A 26,104-nucleotide genomic window follows, 5' to 3' on the forward strand; every position below is an offset into this window, starting at 1 on the left:
AATTGTCCAAAATTCTATACTTGGTTTTTATTTTTTGTATTAAATTTAGGTTATTTATATCTGGTAATTTTTGTTTTCATTTTCAATGTGAACACCTGTATCTGCACTGTACTTAAAAATGCATAAATAGTAAACATAAACGCGAATTGGGACGCACGTCCATACTCTGTTTGAATGGCAGTCAGTGGAGCAGATATTTCAGTAGTACAGTAGCCTATGCTGAAAGCTGATAAAATAACTAAACTATTGTCTATAGTAGGTTAATCTTCATGTCTGAAATTACTTATTATTTTGGCTATTTTGGGTTTGCAACGTTTATTTATTTATTAATATTACATATTTATTAAATTATATTTTAGGGAAAAAAAGCACCATTTTGAAACTTAAATATTGTAGCAAATGATTTGGGCTACTAGGTATGTTCCAATACTCACACTAGCGCTCTTGCTCCCTTATGCGCGTGCACGTCGCAGCCAGTTTGCGTTGCATCTTAAAAATGACAGATAAACTGATAATCGTTTACTTTGGGACTTGAAGAAAGCGTAGTAGACTAGGCCCTTTAACACTCCATTAATATTCCATACCTTACGGGGACGTTTTTGTGTTTTATCAACATCCCATTAAAGACAAACGACTATCGGCTGATGCATAATCTTATCTTGTGCGATTAATTATGGGATAACATAAAGTGAAGCGAAAAGAACTTCTTTATTTGAACAATTTATTCCTTATCAGATACAAAATGTGTGCTGTCAATTATCAAAAAGCAAAACAATTTTAAAAAATTAATCCACCAAAATAATAATAATTCTTTTAATTTAAAACAGCATGAGAAACCGAATTGTTCATGAGGGAAATGTTAAGCAGGCCACGCAAAAGCGCATTTCTGTTGACTCTTTTTACTTAAGGCGCACCTTGTTTCTCTTTACCGTGCTTTAAAGAGAACGTATAAAGGTGACTCGAAAAGAGAGGCAGAAATCAATTACAATTATTCTCTGTTGACAAAGCAATTAAACCCTGAGCGAAGAGCTAATCCAGCCGCACAGAGGCTTATCACAGGCGCGCGGGCGCAGATTTATGATGGTCACTGCAGCAGCGCGCGCGTAGAGAGTGATATCAAGACTGAGGAACTGAGCTGGACGCAGATTGAATAACACCTTACCGAGAGTATTATATGTATCTCTTGATTAACTCGCTTTATAATATATTTAATCAAATGGCAACACTATCTATATAATAAGCAATTCGGCACCTTGATATTAAAAAAACATTCAAGCCCAAAATCTGTTATAGCCTACTGTAACACATGTGTTCTTCACAAAAACAACTATTAATCCTTAAAATAAATAATTTCCGTGATTTACTGTACTTCCAGGGGTGATGCATGCAGTGTGGTTGCACTAAAGCTAAAAATAGAAGAATACTCCTCTTTTGTCTTGCGTAAAACTTTAACAAATGAGTGCCTCCACTCCTCCGAAAACCTCGCCCACTTTTACACTTGAGCAATATATGTGCCAGTGACGCAGGAACGTGGGCGTCAGTTTGACGTATAGAACCGTGAATTACGCAAACACTTAGGGAAATGGGCTAAAAAAGTTTCATAATGCTCTTTCAGAATTTTGCAAAGTTCATTATTTGATTTTTAACTTAGTAAATGATGTAAAATATACACCAGTTATTTCAAAACTTGTTTTCGTGGACTTATTGAAATAAAAAAATAATAATTCCTGTGCACTGAACATAAATAACCAAGCGGTTATTTAATATAATTAGAAAATACAAAATGGACCTGTTATCTATTTTTAATAATCTTGCATGATGAAAAGTCATTCAATTTATCTATATGCATATAGGACTCGGTCAAATATGCAGGCACCATGATGCCTGCGTCTGCAGAATCTTCTCTGTGCGTCAGATGAACATCTTTACATAGTCCTGAGGGACAAGTTTATTAATCAGTCACGAGCCAGTCCGTCCCCAAACGTAGTCTCGCGCTGCCTGGTGTGTGTCACGAGCTCACGTCTGCGCTTGTTGCCCCTTTAAAAATCAGAATTGAAGGCCAATGATTTATCAAAGCCCTATTATCAAGAAAATGTCATGCGAAGGGTACCTTGCCATGCACTGACGCAAACCCGGTCTTTCCCACGGAGATATAGAAAGCTTTGCACTTTGCACAGCCAAACTCAGTCTGCCTGCCGTCCTTCCAGCTGTTTTCTGCTATTAACCCACATTTGTTGACTCTGCACAAATGGTGAGTACAGCACATTCATTACTTTACGCTTTGTGTGTTTTGCTGTGAACGCTTTGCAGATTTTTTACAACAGTTTTGGAAACGAAAAGTATCGTTTTAAATGCGTTCATTAATTAGTCGCTGTCCACAGTGCTGAAACTTTTCAGCACTCCATTTTTACAGTATTACAACGGAATAATTAGTTGTGGTATAAGAAAATAATACAGCATTAAATACCGTTAGTTTTATTTTAACAATTATTAACAGAAATACAGCCAGATTTTAACCGTGTATTAATGTTTTTATTTTTATTTTCTTTTGGTCTGAACATAGGCTAACTAGGATATTTGAACAATTTTAAATTGATCTTAGAACAGTGTTCTCCTGTGGTGCAATGTAATTGTTGGTGTAATGTTCCATGTTTGCACCCCCGGATTGCACTGCACACTTGCACTGGGACCGGTGCCTGCCGCAGGGGGGAAAAGCTTTGGCCGAGCCCGGCAGCTTGTCTATTGCCCATAAAACCAGGGGATGTGCCGGGGTTGAATGACAGGAGGTAAATGAGGCGTAAAATTAAAGAATCTTTCTCTAATGGTAAAAGCAAGAAGCAAACAGCGACCGTCCGTGAGCTGAAAATCAAAGAAGTGGAGCAGCAGACATGTCCAGTAGCAGAAGTTAGAATATGGAAGCGTGAATAGCCTATTTTGTTGTGCTGACTATACGGGTTGGTATATGTCTAAACGTTTTGTAGCTAGAGGCATGCAATAGCATTTAATTATTACGCTAATTACAGCTACTGCCTACATCTAATGTGTATTTAACGTTGCAGGATTTTTCTGAGCACGGGGAAATGTTGAGACAGCCGTCAAACAGCGTTCCGCCTCAGCCCTCAGGGGGACCGGTTGGAGCTACAACTAACACCAAACCGGAGAACAGCAAACCGGCGCCCCCGCCGCCGCCAGTAAATGAACGGAAAACTTTTTGTCCCTCGGAAAATAAACCGTGCGATATGGAAGCCAATAAAGCATACGGGACGTTTAAAAACACTGCACCTGGACCCACGTTTGCTGGCGTTAATTCTGCCGTGCGCAAGGATTCCGTCGGTAAAATGGATGCATCGACCGGTAAAGCAACGTCGGACTTCATGTCTAACAATCAAAGTGCTGTAAGGATCGCGGCGGAGCATAACAACAGCACCGGCGACTGGACCTCCATGAGCCAGACCACCATCATACTGGGTACAGATGGCAATACATCTGTTCTGCCTGGCACGGTGACCGGGGTAAGTGGTTACAAATGAACGTTTCAATCCGGCAGAATCAGCCAATCACCCGTGAGCGTAACGGGGAGAGTCTTGAGCTAAAGCAAACGCTATGATGTGTTGTTGTTTTTTCACATGTATATTGCACTGTGGAACTGCAGCTAGTTGCAACTGTCTTTTACGACCGATAGAACTATAATTTTGATTTAACGCTTGGGAAATTTGTAGAATCACCGAACAATGGTTAAATAATAATAAGTTAAAGGTTGTAAATTTGGTTTAACATTTTATATGTAATAAATTAGAAGTGGGGCGTTTAAATGTGGGCTAAACTCCAATCCTATATTCTTTCAATGCACTCAAACTAGTTGGAGACAGGTAAAATATTACAGTATTTACATTAAGTTTAAAAAAACACACAAATAATTAAAAACCTAAAGGCTAAACCTTTTGTTTAGACTACAAATCCGTTTGGTTTTGTAAGAGTTTACTATGGTAAAAGTCAATTTAAAAAGAAAAAAGGCTTCTGTCTGTTTAAATATAATGTTTTCATATTGTAGTAAATCATGAAGTGTTATGGACTTAAGAACATTGCTATTTAAACTCTAAAAATTGGACAGCGAAACGAAATCTGCTTCCAATCTGGAAAGATTTGAACACTGATAGTGATTATTTCTGACAGCACAATAATTACAACAGTGGGGTAAGAGGATGTGTCAGGGAACCTGAATACATCAAATGCTGTCATGTATTAGGATACTGCATCGCTACTGAAACAAACCGCTTAGTTCAAGAGTTACAATTTACAATCTGATATGAATTTACAAGTTTATCTATGCGTACTCTGTGAATTGTGAGGGCCATTGTCCCCAGAGATTGTTTCTGTTGTGTGGTGTTGCAGCAGGATAATGTGTTACATAAGAATCTGCTTATGGTACAATTCCCATTGGGGCATTCATCAGAGCCCAGGGCGACCACTTTATACCCTTGTCACAAAAATGAAGCTAAATTAGTTGGGGGAGCATTATTGTATTTGATGCTTTTTTAAAGCGCTGTGTTTATATTTTAATGAGTTGTAATAGTCTGTAATAAACGAATTTCTATTAAATTGTGTATAATAGCCCCCCACAGATGATACTGGGCGGTTGTTCCAGGACGATGATGATGATGATGGAGGAGATGAGAATAAGGCTCGGGGAAACTGGTCCAACAAACTGGACTTTATTCTGTCCATGGTGGGATATGCCGTGGGCTTGGGAAATGTGTGGAGATTCCCATATCTTGCTTTCCAGAACGGGGGAGGTGAGGAATATTCAAGAGGCAGTACACAAGAAAAGATCAGTACGATTTTTGAGATAGATTTTTTTTATATATACAAAATGAATCGTTTGAAAGTTTGGACTGTCCATGCGTGGGATTTTATCCGAATACATTTCGTTGAAACTAAATTAAAACATAGCATTTGTTTATGTCAATGGGATTAAAATTCGTTTTATGCACGAACTGTATTATAATGTACGGATCTTAAAAGAAACGAAAGGTTATTAGTAAGCATTGAACAGTGTATAATCATTGTTTTTTTTTTTTCTTAGCTTTTTTGGTAATTATAATTGCACATTTATTAATGTAGTATTGTTTAAAAAGTAATAGTTAAACGACAACTATAATTGGATATATTTTATTAATTGAAGACTGTTTAACATTGTGGTAGATTGTTCTTCGCGTTCTTTAGATGCACAATTGATGAGTCATGACTTTTTCTCTTCATCGGCTCTTTTCCCCTCTTTTTAGGTGCGTTTTTGATACCTTACCTAATCATGTTAGGCCTCGCCGGTATACCTATATTTTTGTTGGAGGTGTCGTTGGGTCAGTTCGCCAGCCAAGGCCCGGTGTCGGTGTGGAAAGCAATTCCAGCTCTACAAGGTAAACTGGCGTTACTTTAATAATCGATGGCTAAACTGCGTTAAGCTTGTGCTAATGTGCCTAATGAGTGTTTCCAGTGAAATGGTAATCGGCTGTAAGTCTGCTTTAAGTGTAATTTCTATTGTCTGGTTTCATTTTGTTATTATAGGTTGCGGGATTGCCATGTTGATAATATCTGTCTTGATAGCCATATACTATAATATTATTATGTGCTGGACATTGTACTACCTGTTCGCTTCGTTGAAGGAGACACTGCCATGGGCCACCTGTAAAAATGAATGGAACACCGTCGAGTGCAAAGACAAAGACATGCTGCTTTTGGGTAAGGATGAGTCTCTCTCTCTCTCTCCCTCCCTCTCTCTCATACACACACATACACACACTCTCTGTCCACCCCTTAACCCCCTTCTTTTTTTCTAACTAAAATGCGCAATGCGCAACCTGTATTTCAAGAATTAAGTAACCTACCACTCCATTTAGGTTATGCACTTTTGTCTGTGCACCCCAGACGCAACTGTTTCTGTTCATTGCACCAAAAGTTCTTATTTGATGACTTGACAGTTTTTTTCTGAGTTACAAAAAATGAAAGATTTTAGTTTAAATTAATATGAGTTGTTCTATTTTAATACTGCCAAGCAATGCAAGTTAATTGTGCCTTTTTATTTTTATATGGATGTTCGATCAGTAAAAAAAAGCAGTGTGGTCTTCAGAATTATTTTTGCTTATAATGTAATTTCAACAATGCATCAGATTTTTTGCTACCCATCGGGAAAAAAAAAAACTTGCTAACATTTTTGCGCTTTAATTCGTTGTAAAACGCTCTTCTCAATGTCGTGCTTTTGGTGAATTCAGCAGAAAATCTGCTTGCTTGACAAATTTACTGTAAGAGTTGGTGCAGTGCCGCAGTGAGATGCACTGCCACCTCGTGGCCTGTTTGAAATCTGCGCATGAATCAAAGACTGTACAGCAGCTTTTCTCAACCAGAGACTCAGCAAACTCCAAGAGGGCCGCTAGATGGCTTAACATCATTTGACACAAGACAAAACGAGGTTTAAATTGAGCTAATAAAATAAATGCAAAAATATATACACAAATCTTTAAATTGTTATATTATATTTATATGTTTTATGGGGATCAGGCTTATGAGAAACGCTGGAAAATGTGATTTCTGAATCTGAAAAGTTATGGGAATTAATAAAATTTTAGTCCGACAACAATTTCAAGCTCTAAAATATTTTTTATTGCATATAAATTGTATTTGAGAGTAAAATACTTCCCTTTAAAAATATGATCATTAAGCCATGACAACATTTGTTTTTATTTTATTTAACTTATTAAACTGAGTCTTGTTTGAGTTATATAAGCTGTTTATGCCAATTCTGCAATAGTAATGTTGAAACTGTTGAACATCAATTTCTACATTGTAATTTGGTTAATCCTTTCTGGTCTGATGTGGGCAACTAGATAAAACAATAAAACTCAATGTTTTCTCCTATTTGTTGGGACATTGTGAAATTTACAGTACATTGGAACAAAGATGATGACTTAACTGCAAATTTACTTTTTTTTACTTAAATTCTTCATTTATAAATGCAAACTTTTGAAAACAGCTCCTAATTTGATTGTCTTTAAAAAGGAGTTTCCCACCTATGCAGAGACTTTAAAAATATTCAAGGATGAGAAGGCTAAAAAAACTGTACGATTTGTTTCAAGAATATGTTTTTTTACCTCTTACAAAGTTTCTGTTTGATGCCTGCACAGTATGTTGTTTATTTTTGTTAAGTTATTATTATTCTTTTAAATATTTATTTATTTATCTTTTAAATTTTATCGCTTTATATTTGATTCATTGTATAGGTGACATTCTCAGTCAGTTTGTGAAAGATTACGTTGGAATTGAGCTTGGCCTAAATTGTTTTTGAAGGGCAAAAAAAAAAAGTTAAAATGTCTCAAAGTTAATTTGATTTAACTTAAATAATTGAAGGTACCCATTTTTACAATGTGTGGAAAAAAAGTGACCAGAAATGTTCTGTAAAATTGATTTGTAATATTGTTTAGGTTATTTACGTTTATATACGTCTAGAATTATTAGCCATTTTTAGATTCTATAAAGTATTTTAAGTCACAGATATACTATTACAGTGTGTGTGAAATTACGAGGTTTGTTTGATATGTTTGACTTAATATGTTGTAGAGTGTTTTTATTTTTCAGCTAGGCAGTGAATGACGATGATGAACAGGAAACTGGTTGATTCCAAGTTCTGTCATTGTTTCTTCTGGCCAGACACGTGTATTCTAAGAGACCGAAACATCACGTCCATCAAGAACACTACATTCTGTTTATCTGCAAATGTGGTTGGGAATTTAAGTAAACTGTTGAATGTCACAGTGGACAATAAAACCTATGTCAGCCCTAGCGAGGAGTACTTCAAGTAAGTGTGCTTTTCCTTTTCTCTATCTGTGTGCTTTATCTGCAGGATATTTGGATGTTAATCACTCTGCTTTCTTGACAGGTATAATGTGTTGCATATTTCGAAGGGTATTGAATATCCAGGCGATATCCGCTGGCCACTGGCTGCTTGTCTGTTTCTGGCTTGGCTTATTGTTTATGCCTCTTTGGCTAAAGGGATCAAGTCCTCAGGGAAGGTAAGAAAACAGGTTGACTATTTTCTCTCCTGATGTCAGCTGTATCTAAAGGAACTATTAATAGAAAAGCCTACAGCACTCATTCTAGTCTAGCTGACTTTCTTTTTGAAAAGTCAAATCTGGTCAGTCAGATGAACAAAACCATTGGTCAATACTGTGAATTACTGCATACTAACACCCATTACCATTAAGTTTGCTATGAGTGAATGATGTGCAGAATTATTATTATTGTTATTTCTGAAATAAATACAATATAAACTGTAAAAAAGGTAAAAATTTACAGTAACTTACTGGCAATTTTGGTTGCTAGGAAGACTGTAAATTTATAAAGCACACTGTAAATTAATAATTACAATTTACTGTAAAATGTACAATAGCTTACTGGCATTTTTGGTTTCCAATAAGACAGTAAATACACATGCAAACTGTAAATTAATAATTCCTGTAAAAATAAAGCACAACTGTATACAATTGCTTGTAAATTTACAGTCTTAAAGGCAACCAAAATTGTTTTTTTTTTATTTACAATGTACATTATACTGTTTTTATGCACATTTTTTTTTCTTGAAAAAGAGTCATATGGATATCAAGGCTATTTATTTGAGCAAAATTGGGGTAAAAAAAGAAAAGTTAATTTGTATAATACATTTTTACTATTTAAAATGACTCTACATCTTAATATATTTAAACATGTAAGTTATTCGTGTGATGGCAAAACCGAATTTTCAGAAGCTGTTATTCCAGTCTTCAGTGTCATATGATCTTTTGGAAGAAAAAAAAAATCTATATATTACTAGGCATGGGCCGATAACCATTTTCAAGGTATATTGCCGTTTGGAAAAGTCAAGGTTTTAAAACCGCCAAAATATTCTGCTATTCCATTCCTAGGGTATATGTGTGTTTTTTGTTTTGTTTTATAAATTTATTTTATTTTAATTACAATACTGTGAAACTGTGATATTTTTATCCAAGGTTATCATACCTTCAGAATCTTATACCAGCTGATGCCTATATATTACTGAAATGATCTAAAAAAAAAAAAAAAGATTTGTTTGATTAATAGAACGTTTAAAAGAACAACATGTGTGTTTGATATATATGTATATATATATATATATATATATATATATATATATATATATATATATATATATACATACAGACATACAAGTACAAATACAGTATATTTACTGTATATTGAAATCAATTTTGTTTTGTATCAATGTTTTTATTGAATTGATAAAATCTATCTATCTATTATATATATATATATATAAGTATAAGTATATCTTAAACACAGTGTATGATATTTTAACACACATCTTTTTTTTATCTCTCAGCAGAATAGTCTAATAGTTTAAACCAGACTGTTTTGCCATTACCTTGCCTTTTCATAACTCATGGAATATACACTACCTGACAAAAGTCTTGTCTTCGATCCCAATTGTATAAGCAACAAATAATAACTTGTTTTCTAGTTGGTCATTTGGAAAAATGGCAGAAGGTAGATTTTGCTATTGAATTATCTGTTGAACTGCGTCCTAATCATCAAAAATACTGCAGAACACCTATTGGAACCCTCATGGACCCAAGATTCTCATAAACATCTGTCAAGTTTGGTGAAGAAAAAAATCATGGTTTGGGGTTACATTCAGTATGGAGGCATGCGAGAGATCTGCAGAGTGGATGGCAACATCAACAGCCTGAGGTATCAAGACGTTTGTGCTGCCCATTACATTACAAACCACAGGAGAGGGCAAATTATTCAGAAGGATAGCACTCCTTCTCATACTTCAGCCTCCACATCAAAGTTCCTGAAAGGTCAAGGTGCTCCCGGATTGGCCCGCCCAGTCACCAGACATGAACATTATTGAGCATGTCTGGGGTAAGATGAAGGAAAGGGCATTGGAGATGAATCCAAAGATTCTTAATGAACTCTGGGTGTCCAGCAAGAACGCTTTCTTTGCCATTCTAGATGACTTTATTAATAAGTTATTTGAGTCATTGCAGAGAAGCATGGATGAAGTCGTCCAAGCTCATGGGAGTCATGCACAATATTCATGCTTTTTCCACTGCACCATGACTTTATATTCTACATTGTACATTATTTATGTTAAGTGACAAGACTTTTGTCTAATCAAAGTCAGACCTTAATGTCCTAATGAAATAATTAAAAATCAAGGCATGATCATATTTTAGTTAGGTAAAATAAGTGTAATCTAGAGGCCTTCGCCTTTCATATAAGCCACCTCTAATACCAAATGATCAACTAGAAGTCAAGTTATTATTTGTTGTTCCTAAAACTTGCGACAAGACTTTTGTCAGGTAGTGCACAATGCCATATCAATGAACTGAGGACTTTCACACATGCGCAGCCGCCTAAAAAAGGGGTGTAGTCTCAAGAATTTTAACTATAATGCCAGAAGTCACTAACACTTCAGTAAATAAACAAACCGTTATATTGCAAAAATAGGTTAGCCAATCAGAATCAAGCACTAGGACTAATTTATAATCATGTTTTTGGAGCTGTTGTCCTTAATAAGTTTGGTTTATTGTGATGTCCACCTTGTGTCCAGGTGGTGTACTTCACTGCCACGTTCCCTTATGTGGTGTTGGTCATCCTGCTGATCCGAGGAGTCACTCTGCCTGGAGCCGGTTCTGGAATCCTTTACTTCATAACACCCAAATGGGAAAAACTCAACGATGCTAAGGTAATAGAAGGCATGGTGCATATCTAATTATTTATTTTCCCTATGTTTGATGGTATAATGCTTTCTGTTTGATGTATTCTCCTCCAGATTCAATCCTATTTTCCCTCTTAGTCTCTCTATCTGTATTTCTTTCTCTCTTTCTCTGCTTTAACTGTAGGTTTGGAAAGACGCAGCTACGCAGATTTTCTTCTCTCTGTCTGCAGCATGGGGTGGACTAATAACCTTGTCATCCTACAATAAGTTTCACAACAACTGTTACAGGTAACCAGCAATGCCTTTTTTCTTAGACAATTTGTATTTCAATAAAAGCTGTCCTTTTTAGCCTTCAATCCATAAAAGAAATACTAAAATAGAGAATTCCTGACAAATATGAACTTTTTTTAGCATGATTTCTAAAGAATCTTGTGACCCTGAAATAAATCAAGCTTATATTTAAATATACTATTTTGAAATATATACTATTAAATGTAAACAAATGACAAATAAAATCATTGTTTAAAATAGTTTTTTAAAGTCTGTAGGTGCGCCTCAAATCACATAATTATGCACGATTCTATGCCATTTTGTAGTATAAATAGTGTAAGTAATGCTTTCACACTGAAATACAGTATTTCTTTAACTCTAAAAAGAATAGTGCACTTTAAAAATCCAATTGATGCACTTATTTAACGGTTAAAAAGAAGTGTGGAATGTTGGACACTTTACATACTCTGCGGCTGCAATTTTGCTTACATAGCGGAAGGGGCGGAGCTTTCGGTCACTGTTGTATTACTTTATTTATTTTGGATTGTGTAAGCAAAATTGTTCTACAAGAGTGATTATAGCGCCTCCCGATGGTGAATGCAGTTATACTCATGGCAGGGCAGGTCATTTATTTGGCTAATTTGGCAATCGTCAAACGTCATCTGGGAAACGGTTTGAATTTCCACTAAGTAAAACGAAACGTTAGTGTCCATTTGGGATGACACTAAATTCATATACTTTGCTGTTAAGTGTGTAAGTACATAGTGCATAAGTGCTTAGTGTGCCATTTAGGGATGCAGCTACTGTGTAAACCAGAAGTTGCTGAGACTTGTATTTCTGTTCGTTGATGTACTTCCAACTGAAATGGAATATTAAGTAGGGGGCGGGGCTTCTTTTTGCACATAGAAAACTCATAGCAAACTTAATGATAAGAGTGTTAATATGCAGTTGCTATGGAAGCCTTTAAGTTGATGTCAACTGATGGACCGCCACTGCAAAAGCAGAAGCGAATGGTCAAGATTATGATTGAAGAATACCACAACAAACAAATATATATGCACAGTATATGCATTATATAGGCACTATATGCACAGCCAGTGTTTTTCAGACAATGATAACTTCCGGTGAAAGCTTAATGTGACTATTTTTAATTTCATAAGGTTTCTTTTAAGATCAGCAAGATCTTTTTAAGGTCAAGATTAGCAGGCGAGTGCAGAAACTCAATTGAAAACACTGGGGTAAAATAAACTGTCATATTTTACAGACATGGCAGGGGGAAATGGAATTTAATGCAGTGCTTCTTGTTCGGTCTGAGACCCATATCGTATATCTTTTAGACAGTGAAGATCACTGATTTTTAAAGAAGTCAAACCTTAAACATGGCAATATTATAACAGAAAGACAGTTCACCGGAAGCTCTAAGGCTGGCTGGCTGAAATTAAAAGTCTGTGTGCATATACTGTACCCCATTAACTTGCACGGATTAAATATTCACCACAAGAATAACAATTTGAGCTAGCAAAATAAACACTAACACTCAAACACTTTAAAGTCCAAAGATGCCACCAGAAGATGCTGAGACTTTTATTTCAGTATGTTGATGTACTTGAAACTAAAATAGAATATTAAGTAAAAGGTGGGGCTTTCTTTTTGCATATCATTACCTCAAACTAACTGTAAGGTTAAGAATATTGTGGCTGAAGCGGTCAACAGAGAAGAACAATGGTTAGATTTAGAAGATTACCAAAACAATCATTTTCAAATATAGACTATTTGTTCACCTAAAGAATAACTATGTGCGCTAGCAAAATAAACATTGGTAAATTTTGATTTCATATGGACTAAATATTTAATAATGACAGCAAGATTGCACATGCTCAAAATATGACATGTTCTATTAATAATAATGTTATTATTTTTGATGTTCAGTTGTAATGTATCCTGTGCTTTGTCTGTTTTGTTTTACAGGGATACACTCATTGTGACGTGTACGAACAGCGCCACCAGTATATTTGCCGGTTTTGTCATTTTTTCAGTCATAGGATTCATGGCTCATGAGCTCAAAGTCCCCATTGAGAGTGTGGCAGATGAAGGTACACTATGTTGTGTAATGACATGTGTTTTGTATTATTTTTTAATTCCATCGAACATGTTTTAAAAGCAAATAGGCAAAAAAAAAAACTGTGGATCTCTAATGGTTGACACAACAGAAATAGCCCACAAAAACTCTAGATAACGGGGCAAAACTTCCCATGAACAGCTGTTGCAATTCAAGTGAAATGCGAAAATAAATAATGTCAGTTTGCCACAAAGTCAGTCAGAGGCATTCAGATCAGTCACCGATAGAAAAGTTTGTGGAGTTTTCAGAATCGCTAAACTTGGGTTTATTCAAATATCTGATCATGTGTTTATACCTAGGGGGTTTTCCAGAAAGCAGTTTATGTGACATACCTGCTTAAGTTTAAGAATATGTAAACTGATAACCTCAGCTTTCTGTTCCAAAAACTGAGGTAACTTTCATGGTATGTTTATTCTGTGAAAACAACCGCCTGGATGTACTTTATCCTTATTATTACATGACAGCTTTCCACAAAACAAAGATTAGACGCAAAACATTCTTTTGTAAAAGTATTACACCCCTGGCAAGGTTTTAGGAGTGCCCTGTATAACAAAAACTTCTAATTTAATTTAAAGTCCTGTTCACAAATTATCTGAAAATGAAAATAAACTGTTAATTTACCAGTGTGTTCAAAAATGGCTTTTGTTTTCATTGTCTTCTAAGTATGAGAACTCCAATCTGCTCTGTAAATATTCTCTATAGGTCCAGGAATTGCATTTGTTGTGTATCCAGAGGCTCTGACCAGGCTTCCTTTGTCACCTTTCTGGGCCATCATCTTCTTCCTTATGTTACTTACACTTGGCCTGGATACTATGGTAATATCAATCATAAATGTTAAGATTTCCATAATTTGATGTTAAAGAGTTATTTCACCAGAAAAAGTCAAATTCTGTTATTAATTACTCATCCTCATGTCATTCCAAACCCCTGAGACCTTTGTTCATTTTTAGATTAATTAAGACATTTTCAAATAAAATCCAAGTTCTTTCTCAACCTTCACAGACAGCAATCTTCCAGGGTTTCATTTAGATTCCAGAAAAAGAACTAAAAACGTTGTTAAGTGGTTTAATGGGACTTCAGTGGTTCAACTGTAATCCTACCAAGTTCCAAGAACACTTTTGTGTGCCAAAAAAACATGTACATTTAACTAGTACTTACTTTACTTTACTTGCGTTTTCTACAGGTCATGCAATGTATGCATGTGCGCTGCTCACTCTAATTATTTAATACTACTCATAGTAATGCACAACCTTACTTGGAGTGAAGAAAAAATGTTGGTTGAACAAAATGTTTTAGTACAGTTTTTGGTGCTTCTTGGAGCTTTGAATATATTTACAGTTGAACCACTGAAGTCACGTGGAATGTTTTGACAATATTTTTGATTCCCTTTCTGGACATTGAACATTTCTGTACAGTTGCTGTTTATGGAGGATGAGAGAGCTCTTGAATTACACCCAAAGTCATTTTATTTCATGCTCTGAGGATTAACAAAAGGTCAGGGGATTGGAATAACATGAGGGCGAGTAATTAATACCAGAACATTTTTGGGTGAACTAACCCTTAAACGATTTGCCCAGCTGTATCAAATAAATAACTATGTTTGTTTGTTTTTTCTCTTAGTTTGCCACCATAGAGACCATAGTGACATCTGTTTCTGATGAGTTTCCCAAATACCTGCGCAAACACAAACCTCAATTCACATTAGTATGCTGTTTGTCCTTTTTCGTGCTGGGTTTCCCCATGATCACTGAGGTATGACATTTACTATTATTCTCAACTACCAATACTTACTTTAATTAAAGTGGCTCTCTAGTAAACAATAAAAACCCCAAAGTAAATAGGAAAGTAAACAGACTGGAGTGAAACTCCTAAAGCAGAAAATTGGAATGCCCAAGATTTAATTGTAGTTTACTGCTTTTAATTAAAGTCATTTATTGGCTGTTTTCTAGATTAGGATTCATGATGTATTTTTTTTTTTATTATTATGTTAAAGTGTGTCTATCTGTGTGTGTTTTTGCCTATAGAGTGGGATGTACATGCTTCAGCTGGTGGACACATTCGCAGCCTCTTACTCTCTCGTCATCATCGCCATATTTGAACTGGTCGGAATCTCTTACATTTATGGTGAGTCTAGATTACACTCATTTATCTTTACATTTACATTTAGCAGACACTTTTATCCAAAGCGACTTACAAATGAGGACAAGGAAGCAATTTACACAACTATAAGAGCATCAATGAATAAGTGCTGTAGGCAAGTTTCAGGTGTGCAAAGAGTGTGAGAAGCAAAACATTAGTAATATTTTTTTCTTTAGATCTTAGTGCTGCTTTTATTTATTTTAGTGCACATCTAATGTTTGGTGGGAAATGAAAAGATAATAAGAAAAAAGAAAATAGTTTAGCAAGCAGATGAGACTGCAATAGTCTCAATATAAAAGCATTCTAAATTTGTTAAGCCAGTTTTTTTTATATAGTGTGTTAAGTTATTTTGTTAGTTGGAATTTAAATAAATTACAGTAAATGTCAAAAGAATATCCGCTTGTTAAGTCATGACGTATGAAATACTGTTTCTGGGTCCAACCCACTACTCATTTGAATTGAGAAAATATTCGTTTATGTCCTTTTGATCACAATTTAAAGTGAGTTTTATATAACATCATTTATACTACTGAACAGTCTCTTGACTTGCTGCAACACAGACATCAATATTTTAATTTATAAAAATGTATCACTTTCTCGCTATCGGATATTAGGCATGGATATACAGTTAAAGTCAGAATTATTAGCCCCCTTTTGAATTTCTTTTTCATTTTCAAATATTTCCCAAATGATGCTTAACAGAGCAAGGAAATTTTTTACAGTATGTCTGATAATATTTTTTCTACTGGAGAAAGTCTTATTTGTTTTGTTTTAGCTAGAATAAAAGCAGTTTAATTTTTTAAAAAACCTTTTAAGGGCAAAATCTTTAGCCCCTTTAAGCTATTTTTTTTCGGTAGTCTACAGAACAAACCATCATTATACAATAACTTGCCTAATTACCCTAACCTGCCTAGTTAACCTAATTAACCTAGTTAAGCCTTTAAATGTCACTTTAAGCTGTATAGAAGTGTCTTGGAAAATATCTAGTCAAATATTATTTACTGTCATCATGGCAAAGATAAAATAAATCAGTTAATAAATAAATAGATTAGATTAGATTTAACTTTATTGTCATTACACATGTTCAAGTACAATGCAACGAAATGCAGTTTAGGTCTAACCAGCAGTGCAATAGCAGCAAGTGCAGGATACAGGTATAAAGTGCAGCTATAGATAAAAAAAAAAGGTGATATTTACAGATGGATTTACTATGAACATTATATACAGGTTGTATTAGCTATGAACAGATTTACAGTAAATGAGTATATGTACAGGTTGCTATTAATAATCAGAAGTGTGCAAACTGTACATATACTCATTTATATACATACATACATATGTATGTGTATGTGTATATATATATATAAATATATATATATATATATATATATATATATATATATATATATATATATATATATATATATATATATATATATATATATATATATATATATATATATATATATATATATATATATATATATATATATTGCAATCGTGATTTTCGTAAGAATTACAGATCTTTGTAAACATTTATTATCAGTATTTGTTGAGTTTACCCATACAGTTTGATAAAAAGCTTGGACCCGGAAGCCACTTTGCGCAACGTCACACTTAACAAGCGGATCCAGACCAATATTGAGACCAAAATTATTAACCCTCTTCTAAAATTTGGCTGTTTAATGGCGATAACTACAACTAATTACTAGTTATACTAGATATTTTACACATTTTACTAGTTATTTTGCAAGATGCTAGTATTCAGCTGCAATTTAAAGGCTTAAAATGCATAAAATCAAAATTTACAGTTTATTTTGCTAGCGCACATTGTTAGTCTTAAAGTGAACAATTGTTCTGTGCAAGATTGATGTCGGTTTGACAGATTGTGCAAAATATGCTTAGCCACGGCCCTCCAATCATTAGTGTGCTGTGAGTGAAAAATAATAGAAGGAGCTAAAAAATAAAAAAAATAAAAAATAAAACCCTGCCCCCTAATAAACATTCTGATTCAGTTGTAAACATCACCATATTGAAAAACAACATCCAGTTCCCACAGACTTTAACTAGATTCACTTGTTAAACTAGGCAAGTTTTTAATTTTTAATTTTTTAAGTAATGCTTTTTTTATCCAGCCAAACTAAAACAAATAAGACTTTCTGCGGAAGAAATAAATATAAGAGGACATACTGTGAAAAAATTCCTTGCTCTGTTGAAGATTGCTTGGGAAATATAGGAAAAAGAATTAAAATGTCAGAGGAGGGCTAGTAATTTTGTCTTTAACCGTATATAGCCAACATGTTTGCTCATTTATGTTATTTCTTTCTTTCTTCGCATTTCAGGTCTACAGCGGTTTTGTGAGGACATTGAGATGATGATCGGGTTCCAGCCAAACAAGTTTTGGAGAGTGTGCTGGGCCTTTGTCACTCCAACCATTCTCACAGTATGTCTAAATTTGCACAGGCTTTTATATACGACCATTCCTGTAGATACATCTAGTGATACACAATTTTTAAAAATTTTATATTTTAGGGTATATTTTGATGATGATATATTTTGTAGATTTTTTTGGGGGGATCAGAACAATTACCACATATAAAACTACATTTGTGCAGCACAGTGGCTCAGTGGTTAGCACTTTCGCCTCACAGCAAGAAGGTCGCTGGTTCGAGTTCTGGCTAGACCAGTTGGCATTTCTGTGTGGAGTTTGCATGTTCTCCCCATGTTCTTGTGGGTTTCCTCTGGGTGCTCCGGTTTCCCCAACACTCCAAAAACATGCGCTATGGGTCAATTAGGTAAACTAAATTGGTCATAGTGTATGAGTGTGTGTGAATGAGAGTGTATGGGTGTTTCCCGGTACTGGGTTGTGCTGCTCTGTAAAACATATGCCGGAATAGTTGGCAGGAATTAGAGAATAAGCCGAAAGAAAATAAATGAATAAAAACTACATTTGTGTGATTGTATTTTTCTGTTGGTACTGTGACCTTTCATGGATAAATACATTCACTTAGCATTAACATCTCGTTTGTTGAGCGGTTGTATTAATTCAATATCAAATTTGCCACTATGATCAGGTGCTGATATTTGAGAAAATGATACTTTGGCTTGATTGACATTATTTAAACCTATTTTTTTAAAACAAACAAAAGCACAATATTGTAATTATAGAGAAATATGAATTATGAAGGACATTTATTTTGTCATTTAAATTGCATATTAATCAGTATTTCTCTCTCTGTGTGTCTCTTTAGTTCATTTTGGCACTTAGTCTGTACCAGTGGAAGGTGATGACGTATGAGGATTACACTTATCCGAACTGGTCTATGGTACTCGGCTGGCTTATGGTCATCTGTTCTGTTATATGGATTCCCATCATGTTTGCTATTAAGATGCATCTTGCTCCTGGATCTTTAATTGAGGTAACAGAGAGTTTTTTTCTGTTCTCATGTTACTATACAGTAAATATTAAAGTGTTGATATTTTAATATTTAGATTAATAGTTTAAAAATGTCTGTGGTTATATGTATATCAGTGTCAAAACAATGTTAAGATTTAATTGAATACTGTACTTGTAATGTATCCTGTGGTGTCAAAATCTGTGTTTTTTAGTATCACTGAAATACTATTATAGTTTTATTTATATTTTAAATATTTTTTATGTTAGATATTTTATTTTAATTATTTGTTATTATTATTCGTTTTACTTGGTTTTTATTGTTGTCATTTATTTTTTTATTTTTATATATTTCTACAGCATTTAATCATTTTTTATTCATTTTAGTTAAATGACAGTGGTGAATATAAAATATATATTTTTTAAATATTTAGTTTGCCTTAAAATTTGCATTATTTTACCACTATTGTAAGCTTATAGGCTCAAGACTTCCAGGATGCTGCAAACTGATATTCTACTTTTTATGAATAGTCATGAACATGATTGTTTGTAAAGCAATTTGACCGTTATCTGCTGTTTATTTCTCCTACAGGCAACTGATTCGGAAGTTCTAAAACAATTGTAATTTCCACATTGCAGAATAAGGTCAATACCCACCGACGATGTTGGGAAAAGTTACTTTTAAAAGTAGTATATTACGAGCTCAGCTGAGATGAAAAAAAAAAAGCAAAAACAACATGGCACATTAGTTTGCATAAAAATTAACTAAGTAGCACATTTAAAAAAAGAAGATGACTCAAGATTGCTATGTATTGCTTTTAAAAGAAACATTCCCCAACACTGCCTGCAGAAGCCAGTAGACTGTATTGTCATTCCACAAAAGGAAACTGGAACTAGTGCATCCCACATACAAACTGTAAACAAAGCAGTGTATCATTTTCACTGTACTTCTCACTCACAACAGAGGAGTTTGCTGTTGCAAATATGTCAGATAACCTGATAATTCATATCAATTGCAAATACATGTGAAACACACCAAATAAATTATCCTGACAGAAGCTCACAGATGGCCCTATGCTGTCCAACGACAGACTGTTGGCTTTGTGTGTCCCGGCTTTATGCACTATTCATGCCCTTTTTCCTCTTTCTCTGCAGCGTCTGAAGTTAGTATGTTCTCCTCAACCAGACTGGGGTCCGTTCCTGATGAAACACCGTGGCGAACGCTACAAGAACATGATCGACCCACTTGGCACGAACTCCCTCGGCCTCAAACTCCCCCCCAAAGATTTCCAGCTATCAGCCCAATATCAATAATCCTCCTCCTTCCCTGTGAGTGTGAAATGTCCCGAGACCTCTGAGGGTGAGACCAGCACTCACACCAAACTCTCCCCTTTCAACCTCCCCTTCTATCCACAGCGCTCTCTTTCAGCCATATCCCCCCTCTTCCGGCTCTTTCTGAGGGGTTCTTTCAGGTGGAAAGCACAGTAACTTCTATAATTAGGTTTTTTTGTTTTTTTTTTGGTTTTCTGGATAATTCTAGTCGGTTTGAGAGTGGAGGTCATGCGCATTCGATCCCAGCTGAATCCTTTCTCAGAGGCAATATAATGATGCAGTTGCAACTGTTGAGGCAATATTTGACTGACTGTGCATCATGCAGTGGTTGTTTTTTAATTTATTTTACATTCTGAAGTGACTGCTGATGTAAAAAAAAAAAAAAAAGAGAGCGAGAGAACAAAAATGATGAGAATAATATTTATATTTATGGACTATTTGCTTGTCATCTCTTAAATACAGCAACATAATTGAAATAAGCTGCTGAGTAGTGCACAGTGAATTTGAACTCTTTTCTGGTATCGCTCTCCACTCGTGTCCACTTATAGCCGTACCTTGTGCCTCAGACTTCCTCTATTTATAAAATACTGCATAGTATAGTGCTAATTAAACCAATCATACTACATTATGGAGGGAAGTGAGCGCATTTCAGTCTCTGTGAATTATACTACTCTTTCTTACTAAAAATATCTCTACATATCTCTATATGTACAGATATATATCTCTATCCGAATTATCTTTACAGTGGTATAGAAGCCAAACTCATAGCGTAGGTTTCCAGTAGTGAACAGTAGATCCATCCCTTTCTTCAGAGAAAAATTAGCCATGCAAAACTGTAATAATACCTTTCAGTGTTGTTTAGAGTAGCACTCAACGGCCAACTAGCAGTTATGTATGTATACTAATATTTAGAGTATGCTTTCGAGTACGTGTCGTGATCTGTTGTGAATCCTCATGTTCTTATGCAGTACACAGTTCTAGTGGAGCACAAAAAAGAAAAGCCGAGGAAAAACTTAGGAGTGTGGTGTTTGTCTGGTAATTCTGTTTAAAACATTATATTTTAGATCTAGGTGATGATATTTTTTAACAGTTGCTTGCACAGGATATGTAGATTAGGATAAAAAAGCTAATGTTTTTGATCTGAAACCATGTGCTTTGGGACCACACTCCTTTTGTTTTTGGTTATGGACGTCATCCATCTCTGTTTGTCTGTTTGTCTTCATGAAACAGGGTCTCAGGTATTACTCCGTTCCATCAAACGTATCATATGTTGGATAACAGCTTGTGGAAGCTTCATTTTTCTTTGTAGTGTAATTATATAACCGATACATAAAAGTGCATATTGTTCAGAATATAAGGCCATATATTGAGAAACTGAATTCTTACGTATATTATTATTGTCCTGTTTCCAGATATTGGACTGTAAATATGGATACAGATATAATGTTATAGTAATATTGCTTTGGGCAACAGACGATTACAAGAAGCACTTTGAGTAAACATCACGCAAAAATAGGTGGTTGCTCTTTAAAAAACCACAATGGTTAAAAAAAAAGCCAAAACTAAAAAGCAAGTAGTATTTTATTTTTATTGTTTATTGGTTGGTTGGTTAAAAATGTATATCTGAATGATAACTACTGTGAATATAGTTTAGATAGTATTACAAATTAAGAAAGCCACACTGCCCACGCAATAACCAGAATAATAACTTTGCCTGGGAGTGATGTGTTTCAAAAGCCATGTAATATGCAGATACTACACTAATCACCTTGAATATTCAGCATTTATAAAACAGAACAAAGGTGTTCCTCAGTATATATAAAAGAGATGCTTTTTCTGATACATGTTTAATCTCTGTGTTGTATACGTTTGTGTGTGTGTGAATGTGTGGAAATATATGCAGCGTTTCATGTTACAGTATATACATATATATTTATAATAATCCAACCATCCAGACATGATCAAATGCAGCCTGGTAGTCAGTTTGAGATCCACAATATACTTGGATTGTATGCACTGAAATTGCTATACAGTATTTATATACAGTATTTTCCAGAATATAAGTTGCATTATTATAATCTGAATAGTGTGTTAAGTCTTGCAAAATAAAAGAAAAGTTATAAAAATCTTTATTAATTTTATTAAAACAAAAATATATATGGCAGGAGTCCACAATAGCTGTAATGACAGGAACAATTTTAGAATTACTTTTAAACTGTTTTTTCACCTCATGAGCACAAAAAAAAAACATGAACAGCCAATCAGAATCTATTCTCTTTTGAAAGCATACGCTTCAAAAAGAAGTAAACGCTAACACACTGATGCTTGTCATTCAGGTCTTTAAAGCCATTTTTCTGGAAAATACAGTACTTATTTTAAAAAAGTTACACTCTTAATAATAAAGCTTCTTTATTGACATTATGGGTTCCAAACTTTTAAAAATAAAGGTGCTATAAAGAACCAAATGGGGGTTTTTCCCTAGAGATGCCATAGAAGAACCTTTTTTGGTAGGACAAAGAAATTTTAGTGAAGTTCTTCAAGGGTCAATTTCTTTCATAGTGTTCTGAATATTTTCATAATCTAAAGAACCTTTTTTCCACTGTAAAGATATTTTTTGTGGAATGAAACCATCAATGTCAACGAAAAAAAAAAACTTTTTAAAGGGCACCTATGATGAAAATCACCTTTTGGAAGCTGTTTGGAAAGAACTGTGTGTATGTATAGTGTGTCCACAGTCAAATTGTGATAGAAAGCGAAAATTCTTCCCATTTTGAGGTCCACCAAAACGTGATGTAGGAGTGCAGTTTCCCCACCGAACAATTTGATTTTGCAGCCTCGTATAACATGGTTCTAGTAACAAGACAGGATGTGTGCAAAGCAACTGGGATTAAAAGATCTGTTGAGCTCGCTGTTATCATCAATCATCAAATGTGATCAAGAATGAGTTTTACATTTTTAAAACGTTTCTAAAACAGTGCATGTTTGTAATGAATTACAATTATTTTACTGAATTTACTTGAATTAACAAAACAAATACATCAAATAATCATTGGGAAAGTTCTTACTGTAGTATTTCTTACAAACGTAAAGTGATATCTGCTTTCCTCAAGTCTGTCACTGTGCTGTTAAACTGATGCAGTCGGAGACTAAGGCACACTCTGACAGGCACGTGGGAACAGTGAGTGGGGAGAACCAGCATTAAAGGCACAACCAGCATTAAAGGCACAGGCAACAAAAACAGCTACATATTGTTCAGAACAGTAAATTTCAATATTCTGAAAGGTATAATAAATAATCTGATGGGTGTTTTGAGCTAAAACATTCTGGAGACACAAAAGACTTAAATCTTGAAAAAGGGGTAAAATGGGTGCCCTTTATGATTTTTCTTTCACAAAAGGTTCTGTATATGTTGCTCAAAAAACATTATAGCAACTGGGTTTTAAAAATGTCTCTTTGGAGAAATGTTTAATCTCTATTTAAGAACCTTTATTTTAAGAGTGTATCATGCATAGCACAACAACAACAACAAAATATTCAAAGCACATTTTAATATCTGAACTGTTAACAGCTGCTGTGGTCATCATTATTGTAATATTTAAGGTTCTGGATGGAGTTTCTGTTAGTCCTTGTGTTGCTGTACGTCTGTCCGAGAGCTATAGTTACACTCCCTTCACGTAACAAATATTCTATGGGTAAAAAAATAATAATAATAATAATACGTACCAGTCTTGCATGTGCTGTTTGTGTTGCTGTGGATTATTTGTCCATGTTTGCTTCCCCTTTCCGCTCCTTTTCCCGAATGTGAGTTTACCACCTCTTCCTACCTACAGGGCGACACTGGGCAGTAGGCAACCAAAGAAGGAGAACTTCTCAAAAGGTTCTAAAAAAAAGAAAACATATATTCTAAAAGACGATATACAACAAATATATGAAAAAAATAAATATATATATACAAAAAGCCTATATATATATAAACAAAAGAAAATAAACTATATTATTCTGTGTATTTAGGAGACTGAGATACTGCCACTCATCCTTCATCTAGTGGTCATTATTGATGTGTGCCAATATGTTAAATGACATCTTCAGGTAACCTTTGGCCTTAAAGATGTCCTCTGGTAATAAACTATTATGTGTATTTCAGAATAACGATACAGAGTAGCTTCCAATCAGTCATTATGTGGTCAGTCTATATTGTAATGTATGTCGTGTCATTTGGCACTTTACTGTGGACCTATCGGAGCATAGGTAAAATTTCTTATTACTTGGGTAATGTCATATATTTCTGTGTGTTTTACATGAGGGAAATCTGCCTATGGATACAGATGCGTACCTCCAACTGATCATGGCATCCTTTGAGTTTGATTGTAGAGTATAAATATGACAAATATCTAGATTTTGAATCCTATGCCGGACAACAATGAAAAAAAGAGTGTAAAAAATATATAAAATGAGAAAAATAAATATATATGAAAAGGCATAATTTATTTTAAATGTCATTTATCCTTGAGGCCCTACCTCAGATTTTTGTATTTATGTATAGAAATGCAATTTGAATCATAGTATCTTTGCCAATAATACAATAAAAGACCATATTTATCATAAAATGTATAACCTCTTAATCAATAAATAAATGTTAATGTTTTCAACTTCAGTTGTGTTTTTTCATATGTCTGAGATGAGTAAGTAATATTGTGTTCACAGATGTGCATGCTTGCATATTTACACATGCTTAACATTGGAGGAATTTTTAAATGTGTATAAAAAAATCTTACATTAAATAAGAAAATGCTTTGAAAGAAGTGTGAACATTCTGAGCAGTGGCGGCTGGTGCTAAAAAAATGTGGGGGGGCGCAAACACCAGAACTGACCTAACGGTTGGTAATGCAACAGTGTAAAAGCCATTTATCAGGTGATGTATGAAAAAACAAAAATATGACTAAAGCATACAACAAATGCTTCATAAATCAGAAAATTTTAGTTCAATTTAGGTTTATTATCAGTAATGAAGTAATCAATAAACACACGCACAGACACACATAGATGTTGCCTAATCACTGGCCAGTAGCACTACTTGAAAATAAATTTTGCTCTCCTTTCTTTCTGGCTTGCAAATTTCTCAATGACCTTTTGGTTGAAGTCAGTCATCTCAGTCACTAGTCTCTTCTCTATTGACAGCATGGCCAATGCATTCAGCCTCTCTTGGGTCATGCTGTTTCTCAGAAAAGTTTTTATTCTTTTCAAAGTTGAGAAGCACCTCTCAGCTTCTGCTGTGGTCATAGGCGTAGTTACCAGAATCTTTAGGAGAGTTACAGTCTCTGAAAAGACTTCCTCAAGATTGTTCTCCATAAACAGCTGGAGTAGGTCCAAAGCACCACAACAGGCTCTGAACTCATCCTTGGAGTAGATGAGACTGAGCTCTGTCTTTAGCTTACTTCCATCGAGCACAAGATAGGCTTTCAGAGTCCTGCTAAGTGCATCTTCTGGAAAAGCTACTGTATACTGCTCAAACCTGTCTGCCTGCAGCAATGTGGCACTAACGAGGTGGTCTGTGAAGGAGAACCGCTCCAGTGTGTGTGTGAGTATGGTATCACAGACCTAAAGGATAAAGACAAAAATGATGCAATTATGTGTCAATTTCAACTGCTACATTAAAATAACCAGGTTGAGTTATAAAGGCAGACCAGTTGTAGTGGTTAAATTCATACTTTCTCAAAACCTCATAAACACACTCATTCTTAGTAAACATGTCAAGCTCCACTAGAAGAAACTGAAGAATAACAAATCATTTTAGATAATAGTTTAAAGAGTATATACGTTTAAGAAGATCACCTAGTCATAAAAATGCATTTACATTTATCATAGTTTTATACAGCCCACTATTCCCAGCTTATAAATCAACAACAAGATTCAAAATTCTTATCAACTATTTTTATATAATGCTTCTATAATGAGACACTTAAAGACTCCTATTTGAAAAAGACCTGGTCATTGTATCATATAAACAAGCCAGTGTGCTTGCAACAAATTAAACTGTATTGTTTCATTTACTATCTCTGGGTAAATGTTTTGGTGACTACAATATTATTACTCCTCAAATTATTAT

The 26,104-nt window shown here is 34.6% G+C and overlaps 1 protein-coding gene across 3 annotated transcripts; it reads left to right on the plus strand.

Moving 5' to 3' along the window:
* The first annotated feature begins 1,979 nt into the window (after positions 1 to 1,979).
* slc6a5 (solute carrier family 6 member 5) lies at positions 1,980 to 23,735 on the plus strand. 3 transcript variants are annotated; one of them, XR_012382400.1, is made up of 16 exons: positions 1,980 to 2,251; positions 3,060 to 3,512; positions 4,613 to 4,793; positions 5,283 to 5,414; positions 5,563 to 5,736; positions 7,699 to 7,846; positions 7,928 to 8,060; positions 10,637 to 10,771; positions 10,859 to 11,032; positions 12,983 to 13,107; positions 13,836 to 13,948; positions 14,754 to 14,885; positions 15,158 to 15,257; positions 17,615 to 17,715; positions 18,524 to 18,691; positions 19,822 to 20,390. XR_012382400.1 is itself a non-coding variant. In NM_001009557.1 (16 exon segments), coding segments are annotated over 16 exon segments (2,361 nt in total). In that variant the 5' UTR covers positions 1,980 to 2,248; the 3' UTR covers positions 19,981 to 20,380.
* The last annotated feature ends 2,369 nt before the right edge of the window (positions 23,736 to 26,104 follow it).

Source organism: Danio rerio, chromosome 7 (genome assembly GCF_049306965.1).
Source record: "Danio rerio strain Tuebingen ecotype United States chromosome 7, GRCz12tu, whole genome shotgun sequence".
NCBI classification, from domain to species: Eukaryota; Metazoa; Chordata; class Actinopteri; order Cypriniformes; family Danionidae; genus Danio; species Danio rerio.

Bases quoted from the DNA above. Each gene is read 5' to 3' on its own strand.
- slc6a5 (XM_009302965.5), top strand. From the start codon at position 3,081: ATGTTGAGACAGCCGTCAAACAGCGTTCCGCCTCAGCCCTCAGGGGGA. The intron at 7,847-7,927 runs GTAAGTGTGCTT...CTTTCTTGACAG, and splicing joins CCTAGCGAGGAGTACTTCAA to GTATAATGTGTTGCATATTT. The intron at 8,061-10,636 runs GTAAGAAAACAG...CCTTGTGTCCAG, and splicing joins GGATCAAGTCCTCAGGGAAG to GTGGTGTACTTCACTGCCAC.